This window comes from Astatotilapia calliptera, chromosome 9, assembly GCF_900246225.1.
Source record: "Astatotilapia calliptera chromosome 9, fAstCal1.2, whole genome shotgun sequence".
Lineage (NCBI taxonomy): Eukaryota > Metazoa > Chordata > Actinopteri > Cichliformes > Cichlidae > Astatotilapia > Astatotilapia calliptera.
This window is the reverse complement of record NC_039310.1, coordinates 1,480,427-1,492,500: the sequence shown is the minus strand read 5'-3', so window position 1 is coordinate 1,492,500 and position 12,074 is coordinate 1,480,427. Positions and strand designations below refer to the sequence as shown.

Genomic DNA, 12,074 nt, shown 5'->3' with positions numbered 1-12,074 from the left:
CATGACATCACATAAGGATCCTCATCAGTAATGTTTTAAAGCAGCAGGTAGTTGTAGGGCATCCTGCTCCAGAGTGTTGGAGTACACGGTTGGACCCACTTCATTGTGTTTCTGTAGTCCACTGTTTATTAGGACTGGCTCTGCCTTTGATTGTACATCTTTCCACTTCTGTGCCAATTTGGCCAGTCTTAAGCCATCAAGTGATGACATCTGTTACATATTTTGAGAAGTCATTAAAAAGTCACAAATGTCAGTGACATGGCCTTTACTTGAGCTTAAAGTGGGATTCAGTTTTTATTACATGTAATGACACTGCGGTGTCGCTCATTATGTGACAGCCGGGTTAGAAAGTTCAGGACTTGAAGGACTATCACATCTAACCCTTCTCTGCATTGCTGTTTCCCAGAGTTTCTTAGTTCCTACCAGTGTAATATCCTTCATGAATGTTTGACTGAATGTTACTGACAGCCTTCGACTTGATGTTGACAGCTTTTAGGGCATATGGGTAAATAGTTTAGACCTGTTGCTTTCCTCCCTCAATTTTCTCACCAAATGCAAATATGTAGCGTCCTTAAACATGCAGCCTGCTGCTAACACAGGGTGAGCGCATGAAACGTCTGGAGAAGAATAAAGAATACTGCAGGCGGCTCATGTGAAACAAGTCCTGCTCACTTCCAGAGTCGCTCTAATTGGAGGAGCTCTTCCAGAGAATAGTCACATCCAGTATCTCTCAGTGAGCGTTTCCCGATTGGTGTGGCAAGCCGATAGAGGTGCAAGGCCCTTTAATTAAGCAGTCAACAACATGTCGAATTAAATCCTCACTGAAGAATGTGGCTCAGTATTTACATATTCATTTGATGCAGCACTCATTGGGTCGTATACACACAGCATGATGCATTTGTAACTGCAGATAAATGCTGTACTGCTTAAATAGGTTGTGTGGCCTACTGTAGTATGGATAATGGTCATATAACATGGGGCAGTCGTGCATGCACACTGACCACGAGGTACTGTATGCACCATGACGCAATCAAAAAGAGCTGCACAGACTGGGATTCACAAAGCTCCAGGGAACTTACTGTAACAGACAAAGCAAGAGACTGTTTCCTGACGTGTAACGTTTTTAATTTAAACTCACTTTCTGAAATCTGCTGTGAAAATTAGAAGCGAGTGTGTACTTTCACTCTGTGCATTGGTGTGGTGTCGGGTTGAAGGCTGGAGCTCAGCGTCTGACCTCTAAGGTGCTGCTGCTCTGAAACCCTCCTGACATGTAACCTATTAGAAGCTGCATACACGTGTGCTGTCTCACTTAACAGACATGCTGCAGGTATACAGGCCTGCACACTGGCGCTGACGTGTAATCTGTTAATCACATTGTGTGTGACATGAGCTGTGGGTGAGATGTTTGACACCGCCGTCTCACACAGTGTCTCTGGTAGAGAGATGTCCACAGCTTGGCTGGGATTCCTTTCAGGTGGCTTAAACTGTCACACACAGTAACTGAGCATGAAGGCACTCACATCCTGGAGCCTCAGACGCACAGCTTCACATTTTATATTGTGTCTGTATCTCCCTCAGACATTTCATTTCTGTGTCGGTATCACTTGTAATGTATTGACTGACAAACTGCTATTGATGTACGTGTCAACAGGCAGTAGGCATGAGGGAAACTGCTGTACAGCTGTGTACACTGTTTTCACAACTTCAAATTGCAGTCGGCAGTGTAGACGAGGCAAAAGCCGCTCTCAGCGTCTACAAATGACACGTCTGAGGTCTCTCACTGCTTTAGTCTCTGATCTGTGTTTGGGTGATTCAGGTCTCAGTGCTCCTGTCTTAGGTTGTTCTTGGTAAACTCCAAAGCTATAATATGGAACTAAAACAGTCGCCCTTAAACTGCACGTCTGTGAATATCTATTCAAGGTTGGCTCCAAAATGAAGTCATTCTCCATAGATGCCACAATCAAATGCCAAGTTGTAGTAAAAGCACCTATTCTGCTTATTTTCAGCTCCATGTTTTATCATTCTTGGACTTTACAGCAGCAGCAGTAATATCTTATAATAAACACGTGTTTTATCGTTTACTGGGAAACTGTGTAAAAAGATGGAAACCCAGGCTGTTGGTAGATGGGCCTGATGTGCTCACATCAGTCACAACATTAGGGATATCTGTTTTCACTGACATCATCAAAGCCAACGGTAGAAAAAAAAGTTTCAAATTGAGCTTTTGGCTGTGTTGCCGTATTTTTGGATCACAGTGGCTGGATTTTGTTCCGTGTGTGTCCTGTGCCTTTAAGAGTCTCTGCAGGTCCTTCCTGATTGGCGAGCTGCCAGCTGCTGATTGGTTCCATCATCAAGCAGCAGCTGCTGACCCTCCTTATCCTGCAAACCATCTATGACAAACTTGCATGTCCGACTTCAGAGAATTGCTAAGTATATTGTTGTAGATAATCTGAAGCAGCAGAGGGGACCTGCCTTATTATTTTCTGTACTTTTTCTCTTGTTTATTCAGTTGGGGAGTTTGGGGGTAGTGCTGCTTTTGTTTGGTTTTCCCTTTTTGGAATAGCTTGTTTGCTTTATTATTTTGGCCTTTGTTCACTCCGGCTTAAAGATTTCAGCTTTTAGTAGCAATAAAATCACCTTAACCTGTAAATTGGCTTCTGGATGTGGCCTCGTGGACCGCGGCACTTTCCTTTAACCCTTATGTTGTGCTCCTGTAGCCCCAGAGCAGGACCCAGCAGGCTCAAGGAAACTGGTGCTTAACTCATCTTTTGAACTTAAAATGAGCATCCACTTTTCTGACTGTATATATCTGACAGTAAAGAAGCAAAAGCATTAGGTTTGAAGTTATACCTAATAACAGTGTGTCCAGTTGAACTTACTCTCACTGGGTCTGATGGATACGGATTTATAGAGGAAGCTCTGGCACTTTACAGGCAATGCTTTCAAAATAAATCCACAATGCGTGCGACAAAGATGGTGATACCTGTGGAGCGCATAAATCAGTTTCTAATGCTGTGTTTGCTTGTGTGTTTGTGTGTAATGTATTTTGAGCGGGCATGAAGTAATTGTGATGGGAGCACGTTTCTCCCGTGAACTTTTGGCCCTCATTACACGTCCTCTTTTCCTTGGTTACTGAGCTGTGATCAGACGTGAGCGTCGAAGATCCCAGTCGGCGTCGGACTCCTCATTTTTGATTTTTGATTTGATATACCTTTATTAGTCCCACACGGGGAAATTTCATAAGGCTGCCGACCTATTGCACGCAATGGCGGCGCCATCTTACCCTCCGACCATACATACATTACACAAACATCACATTGGGGAGACAGGTCAGAGAGGTATAACAATGGAAAATGCACCACATGAGGAAAGATAAGGAGGAAAAAATAACTCCTCCCAGACTGAGCTCCAACAGGGAGATCAGTTTGAGAACAGAAAAAAACACCTCTGCACATGAAACAACTCTTAATACACCAAAGAAACACATGACAAGCAACAGGGGGGGTAAAGGGTGAGAGACAGCTGATTTAGACAGTACATCCGGGGGTGCGTGCGCTGGTCTCCTTGATCCACCGTCAGCATCGGAAGGGAATAAGCGTCGAAGGCGTTTGGAAAGGGAGGGGGGATGAGTGTGTGCATATCAGTGTATATGTATGTGTGTGTGTGTGTGTCCAGAGTTCAGCTGAGACAGTGTCCTTCGCCCTGCCAGGCTAAGTAAACAGTCTTCCAGCCAACCCAGGTGGCCTTGCATGGAATAGGAAGAACAGACTAAACACAGTCGTTATCAGGGTGTTTTGTTCAGCTCCAGCCTTGAGACCGCCGCTGGCGCCGAGAGGATATCCACATGAAGTGATGGTGCTTTTTACTTTAGTGCGAACAGCTCATATGAATTTCAAAGCAGTTCTAACAGTCCAACACTGTCCATCCCTCTCGTTCTCTCGTCTCTCCACCTCATCAGTTGTGAAGGGGCAGCTGTAATGAAGCTTGGGAAAGATCTGGAAACAAGGTTGTCTTTGCACTAATATAACATGGCAGTGAGGGAGTTTAGGAGACACCGTATTGATCAATTTCCCGATTTATGTAAATACTTTTTTGGCTTTCTCGTCAAAACAATGGAGGCCCTGTAGTGTGTTTCAAACAGCAAGTCCCTTAAACAAATGTTGAGGTTTTATGGCAGTTGGAAAGAACGGTAGCGACTTCTGTCTTTTATCACGCTCTCACTTTATCAGATTGCAGTTGAAATGTTTAAAAGCCTGTCTGCCATCCATGCTGTGTTCATTTATTCTGAGCCACTCAGTGGCAACTGTCTCTGAATGTTAAAAAACGCCTGACGGGTAAAATCATTTCCACCTTACCTCACAGAATTACTTTCTCTAGAGTCTAGTTTTTGAATCGCAAATAGCTTTTACGTTTCCGGAACAACCCCGCAGTTGAAGATTTGCCGTTGTACTAATCCATCTTAAAGTTTCTGGGCCTTAATAAACACCACAGAACAAGCTCCACTCACAGCACCACACCTCATGCTTCATCCAGGACAGGTGCCCCGTGGGACGGGCCGCCGCTGTAATGGATCCCTCTGTCAGTCTGGAGCTTTGTCAACTTCCCAGCCACCGTGGTCCCCTCAGCTTCACTGCATCAATCATATGCACAGTCTCACTACATCTACACAACATTATTTCTCATTTTCCACCAACAGGGGGCAGACCGAGTCACTCAGTATGGGCTTCATAGGACATATTTGTATAGCCTCTAAATGCTCACGGCATTCACACCTGCACAGTCAGACGCACCTTTTTAGGACTTCGCCACATTGACACACCTGTTGCCTACTTGTCTCTGTTACAGATGAAGGAGGCTGATGAGTTGTTATCTGGACTAGTTTGTCCTCCTGCTGCTTCTTATACAAAAACACTCCAGAAATGGATGCAGGGGTCAGTCGTGTGGCATCAGTATCGCTGTGTAATGTTATATCACATATCAGAGAACAGCTGGTGGCCAAGATCAGAAGGATGGTGAAGGTGTGTGTATGTGTGTGGTTGCAGAACCATATTAAGAGTGTGACTGACAGTCAGCCACACACACACACAGGCGCCCATTCACCAATTAATTTTTCCATTCTGTCATCCAGCTCCCTGCCCAGCCCTTTTCCAATAACACACCTGCATGAGGCTCGATGCGGCGGTGTAGTATAGCCAGATTAGTTCCATGCCTCTCTGTTTCTAAAGGTAATATATACAGCAGGCCAGGTTGTGTGTGTGGGTGCGTGTGCATTTATGAGAATGGATATCTCCTCCAAAGCAGTTGTTGTGCCCTGCCACCTAGTGGTTCGCTGACTCTTTTATATGCAGAGCAGTGAACAGAGGGATACAGTAAGGATCCAGCCTCCACAGTACAACGTGCCGAGTGTGCTCGTTAAAACCTCCCGCCCGACCTGCTGCGTTTGTTTCATTTGCCTTTATCATCAGAATCATTTCTCACCACGTCCAAGAGGAACCCCTCTAATCTCTTGCTTCCTCCCCGCCAAGGAAAAGGAAAGATTACAGCTGTCTACAATGAAGTCCAGAGCAACATGTAATCTATAGCAGCGTTTTCTGCAGCTCTCTTTTGATTTGCAGTGCATATCCATCAACCCATGCTGACTCCCTCACCCTGTCACTTCTTCTGTGGGTGCTAAAAGCTAAAAATAAGAACAATGACATGTTGGGGCAGTTGTGAAAATATGGTTGTCAGTATAGTCTGACAGTGGGGTTTGGGGGGTTCTGAAAGTGACCGGCAACATCAGAAGCTACCCTTTAAAAAATCTGTGTGGAAGCGAACATGTGAAGTTTTTTCTGCTAAACAGTGATGTGCACTTTGTCACTGTGTGTGTGATACAGCAGAGCTCATCCTCTTACATCGCTGTAGCACTCACAGATTCATGTTCTTTATCCTGTTGTCTCTAATGGACAGTGGACACGGGCTAACAGCGTTGAGAAGCAATGTTCCCGTCCTGATGAAAATGCAGCTATTTACTTACTGTAGCAGCACTGTGGCAGAAGCCCGTCCACACTGTTTGCAGGGCTGGAACAGCTGTGACTTATGTAACCGGCACTGTATTTGACCACGACCACGAGAAGAAAACAGTTTTAACGTGCTTCCATGCTCCTTTTATGCTAAATAAAATATACTGCCCGTGGCATCTGTAAATCTTTTTGATGTAACACCAATATTTTTTAGAAAAATCGCTAGAATCAAATATTTATTTTATTTCAAAAGAACACAAAAGAAAAGAAGTGTGAGAGCCAAAGCTGCTTACAGGGATGCACCTCACTGTTTAGAGTTCAGTCAGCATAATTCCTACAAACGCACACAGGGATACGTGACGTCTGCGCTGTGCTGTGTGTAGAGGCAGCTGTCGTCCAGTAGGAGGCGCCAATGCAGAACTTTACATTGAAGTCCCAATGATAGTGCAGGTGTAGAACTTACATGGCTGTGCTTTCAGCATTCAGTGGTAGTACAGAGGAGTTCATACGTTTGTTATGTCGGAGAGCAGTGTTTCATAAAGCAATAAATACATTCATCACTGCCTTCACCCAGCACAGAAGGGAGAAGCTGCCTGATGGGCTCCGCAGCAGCGGGAGTGACCCTGACCTCTAATCCAACTCAGTGCAGTTATAACATTGAAGGAAGCGTTGGCCTTCGCAGTTAGGTGTGTTTTCACATCTGATTACTTCAGGGCAGCCTAATCTCTGTTTACTGTCCTCCAATCCTCTGTCATCTCCTACTAAGCTGGAAAAAAGATCTTCCTCAGCAGTTAATCCTTCCTACCTTGTCCCTAAGCCTATCAGGGAAGAGTACTGTATGCCACGCCGTCAGTCATGATGATTAAATGAGTATCCTGTGTGCATGGCGAATACAAATGGGGAAATAAATCATTTGCTTCATTTCATTACATCTATTTTTGATTGTTTTCTCTTTTCGTCCATTATGTGCATGTATTTCTCTGGATTTTTAGTAAGCGTAATGACACAGTCACTGTTAATGTTTCAAGGTTTTCACCACAGGATCCACTACGCTCCAAGTCCGTACCAGTCAGTGCTGGTCGACTACCTGTACGCACATGTGGGAGATCGCCATAGCGAAAGGTTTATGGAAACATAGATCTAAACCACTTGAGTCATTTTTGGTACTTTTTGGCAGTGGATACATTGTAGAGATCAGTTGTGTTCATGCTGTCCCGCTGTCACCAGTGCAAGCTTGTAGGGGCTCGTATATCTTCCAGTACAAACCACCGTGAGGCAGCTGTTTTTGTGATTTGGTTCCATATAATTGAATTGAATTCATCTTTACAAGGAAGGATACGTTTCTAATTTGTCCCCCAAAACCTTTCTGAATATTGGTAGGAACTATTTTCTCACTTATTGATAAATAATCCATCTGATTAATAAATCCAAGTAAGCTTTTAAATGTTACATTTCACAGTGTTTGTCCTTGTAGTTGTCTACACTGCTGTGTATGATGCTGGGCTATCCCTGGGTCTGCCATGTGCAGTTTTTTATGTGTTTAGTGCATTGTAATAATCTCCTAGAGCTTTGTAAATCAGCAACGGTGAATCAGATTATCAGCTGGAACATGTTGAATTGGAATAAATCCAGGCGGAGCATTTAGATGAAATGCCATTTGCCCCGTTAACCTCAGAGCTCAGCTCGTTTCAGATGCTCTCGGAGGAAATCTTTCACAGTAGACGGAGACGGTATGAGGGTCAACATTAAGAAAGGTCTGATGTTCCTGAAGTACGTAGGCGTAATCCTCCATTTGCACCACGCTGAAAAATGTAGGGCACATGTAGACCTATATCTGTGGTAATCTGTCGCTGCTGTAATGCATCTGCTGTTTAATGTAAACCATCACCGAGTGCCTAACCACACACGGATTCTACCCCTAACATTTTCTAAACCCTTAAACAGCAATGAAACCTGTCAGCATCCACCAGGTGGACAGTCACCTGTTACAGGTTGGGTTTATAGGCTTAGAGTAAGGTCACATCTAACCCGTCAGAAGGAAATTTCACCTATGTGGCAAATCCAAATAGAAATCTTATAAGAGAGCAACTTCTAGGGACAGAATAGCTGTAACTTGATTTGAAAGGTAACATATTCCCATTTTGATGCATGCTCAATCATCCGGTCTGGTTTTGCAGTCAGCGTTCTTCCTGTTAAAGGCAGCTTTTCCTTCTTGTGGTCGCCCCGTGCCTACTCATGGGGATCATGTGATTCTCAGGGTTTTCACTCGTATGCTATGGAGTTACTACCTTACAGTCGAAGCGCCTTGAGGCAACTGTTGCAGTGGTTTGCGCTATGTACATATAGATATATATCTTCCTGATGTTGCTGTCATTCGGAATGTAGTGATTCCGAATGACAGCAACATCAGGAAGAAGGAACACGAGAAGCTTAAGAAGTACCAATGCTGGGGTACTTCTGAAGAAGCTGGAGAGGATGTGGAGGGTGAAAGTAACAGTGGTTCCAGTGGTAATTGGAGCACTAGGTGCGGTGACTCCCAAGCTAGGCGAGTGGCTCCAGCAGATCCCGGGAACAACAGCGGAGATCTCTGTCCAGAAGAGCGCAGTCCTGGGAACAGCTAAGACAGTAATAACACAGTGGCTTCCTCCTGGGTATTAATGAGGAGGCCCTGCAACCAGAGTGGGAGTCCAGGTTGCTTTTGTACTTCAGTGCATGCGTGCATTCATGTTAGTTAGTGTACATATTAGTAAATATTACTAAATCTGTCACCCACAAACTTTCCAGCTTTCCAAAGTGTTCCCATGTATACAGGAATGATCCTGACTCAAACATGGGACATGTAATGATTTCCTATTAGATTAGGACCTGGTCCTCGGATTATTAATGTCTCTAATGTAATTATATCAGTGAGGGAAAGATTTAATCCACATTAATCTGTTGATAATATTATAATTTCAAGTATTTTTCAAAGAATCTGCTGGAGGAGACACAAGCCCAAGCTGGTGCACTCCCAGTGCCAGTCCCGAACACAGACACACTCCATCCTGTTTCTTCATCAGTTCAGTGAATGAATATGAATGATTGTTCATATTTAACTCAGAAAAATAATAAAAGAGTTCAAATTACTTAATAGCTGAAGCATTATTGAAAGATCTTCTCAGACATATTCTCTGCAATATCTTTTACTTCTCACTCACTTTTTCACGGGACAGTCGCTTGCGGAGGAAAGCAAAGCTTTCAAATTTCTAGATTGTGTGCACGTTGTCCTTGCCACGTGGATGCAGAGCTTTGTAAAGCAGCTTTGGGGGTGATGCTCCAACACCTTCAGCGATTAAAAAAAGAGAAGAAGAAAAAAGCTACAAATGCACAGGGAACGCTGTTAATGACATGAATGGACACGACCCAGTGACTTGTGAATGAACATCAGCCTGGTCATCTATACACATGTGCACATATAAGCACGCATTTAAACTGGCACATGTTTATATGCGTCGCTGATATGGCCAGATGGTGTAATCCTCTACTTTCCCTTGGGTTTCATATTTTTTCCCCTCCTGTGTTGGGATTATGCTGTTGTCCAATCGGATTTCGCCCTACTCTCCAGCAATGATGTGAGATGAATGGCAGGCTGGTGGGTGGGTCAGGCAGGCATGCAGTAGATCCTGCACGTTGGGTTGCACGGAATACCCAAGTGCTCCATATTGCGAAAACTGCCACAGCTTCCGTTTGCGAGGGTGCTCACTGACCATCACTCTGCAGGTAAGTTGCAGACGGGCAGATCAGGTATGAGAGGGAATTTGAAAGAAACTTTGTTTGGCGTCCATGTTTAAAGGCGACAGATAAGAAAAGAAGGATTACGGTGCAAAACTAAAAAGCTTAAGTTCTCAAAACGCCCGTGCACTTTAAGTTGATGTTGCAGACTGGATGCATTTCACTGTAGGTTTTGCTGGTGTGATGTTTCGAATCACAATGTCAACAAAACCGATTAAAATGTATTTAAACAGCGTGCAACAGGAGGACATACTTCATGGATCATTTTCAGTAAAACAAGAATATTTGAGAGTAAATTTATAGGATTAAATCCTTTCTGTTCAACATGAAAAGAAACAAACAGTTCACATGTCCACTTTCTGTACTGTTTGAATCGTGGCATGCATCTATGTATCATGTATTTGGAGTTTTTGGAATATTTTGCAGTTTTATTTTCAGTGTGCATCTCATGGTCTTCTTTGAATAGGGGCCCAGTGCTCATTTGCCACATAATTCAGTAACCAGTATCTTATATGTGTGGTTGAGCTTTTCTTAATAACCAAGTGGAACAACCTTATTTACATATATGATGGACTGATATGTTTGACTCAGTTCAGAATGTTTTTCATGTGTAATTTTGTATTATGTGCTGTCATATTCGGGATGTCTGTGAGGATGTCTGCTTGGAGATAAGATTCGTTAGCCAGACTGATACTTGAGTCGAGTTTCTGCTCATTTTCAAGGACAGAAGGAAACTCACAGATTTCACTGTGTACACAGAATGTGTGTAATAGATGTCCTGGAATTTCCTCCACTTTGATACTATGTTGCAACAGTTTTGTCTTCACTTCTTTCAGTCAGATCATCATTTTACATCACGCTGCTGATGAGGATGATGACGATACTGCTGTGTGTATACATGCATGTTAATGCAATTGCAAGCTCACATTCATGGTGTCAAAAGCAGAATAGCAGCTTATTTTGTGTTTGTGCGACGCTCTCCTGTGTGTGGTTTCATTTCACGCTTACTTAGCTGTTTTAGCACTCGTGTGGCAGATTAGCCTCGTATGGAAGATGGTGTGTGAGCTGATTAAACACAGATGCACATTTAATAAGGAGAGAGAACCGTGTACTTTAGTATATTTGAGTGTGTGTGTGAAAGCAGGCCTTTGTAATTCACAGTGTGAGATGCACGGATGCATTTGAGACGCTCACACGATTCAACAAACTGATTATGTAGACGTTCACAAAGTCATTACACAAAGCTTGAACTCTGACTGAATTCTGCTCTTATCTGTGCTTTGATGTTGCTCCAGTAACACCACCACTGTAAAGTAATTTGAAATCAAGTTTTAAACCCAGCCTCGCTGCCTGTGCATGCCATCGTAACCTGCCCCATCTGCTGCTCTGCCCCCTGCAGGCCAGTGCATCCTGTGTATGGTGGATGTGGTGCCAGTGAAGAACGAGGATGGCGTGGTGATCATGTTCATCCTCAATTTCGAGGTCATGACAGACGAGTCTCTCCGAGACCACAAACAGGAGCTGAACCACCGCCTGCCCACCTGGCTCGTCACAGGTAACCACGAGCGCAACATTTGATGTTTGTCTGTTCTTCTCTGTGCTTTTCCTGTAACGTCACCGTTTACACAAAGACAAGAAAAGCATCTCTGACGCCCTTATGTGAATGCAGCTTTCGTTTCTGTTATTACACCACCGGTGTCAAACATAAGGCCCTGGGCCAGAGTTGGCCCAGCAAAAACTCAAATCTGGCCCACTAGACAGAAAGTGTGACGGTGTGACCCTTTGGGAAGTAAAAAACATTAATGTAAAAGTGACATGTGTAATTTGTAATTACTCTGTAACTGCAGTACAGTCGGGGTGATGAGCTACCACGACTTTTTCTTTCATTTCACCATTTTTTTCTTATAGTTTAAGTCCAGAGAATCACACTGACACATTTCTTGTACTGCAGCAGCGTTTGTTTAGCATGTGGAAAAATTAAAACTGTTTTCTTATATTTTGGCATCTCAGCTAAATTTGTAGTTGAACAGAAAGGGCAGCTTCACTTGTGTGTCCCCCCTAATATCACAATGTTGTGTATGTGGCCCGTGATGCACAATGAGACAGCGTGCTCCACACAGCTGATTGTGTTTTCTCTTTGGTTTAGTGAGGTATAACTAGAGTGAGTGTCGTTTGTGGCTCAGTGTGGAACATTTTCGGGATGTATTGCTGCTTATTTAATTCCCATGTTTTTTAATCCAAATTGGACGTGATGCTCACTTTGCTTCACCTGGATCAACTGTTCATTCTGCCTTCCAGATA

General features: G+C 43.7%; 1 protein-coding gene across 2 annotated transcripts in view; it reads left to right on the top strand.

The window, feature by feature from the left end:
* kcnh2b (potassium voltage-gated channel, subfamily H (eag-related), member 2b) overlaps window positions 1-12,074 on the top strand; it is a 249,338-nt gene that overhangs the window by 117,949 nt on the left and 119,315 nt on the right. Inside the window, exons 1-2 of one of the 2 annotated variants that reach the window (XM_026180215.1) lie at window positions 8,670-9,761; window positions 11,173-11,328. In XM_026180215.1, the coding sequence (XP_026036000.1) occupies window positions 11,190-11,328 (139 nt within the window). In that variant the 5' untranslated portion in view covers window positions 8,670-9,761; window positions 11,173-11,189. Of the gene's footprint in view, window positions 1-8,669; window positions 9,762-11,172; window positions 11,329-12,074 lie in introns of those variants that run through there. The other variant, XM_026180214.1, reaches the window with a different exon arrangement.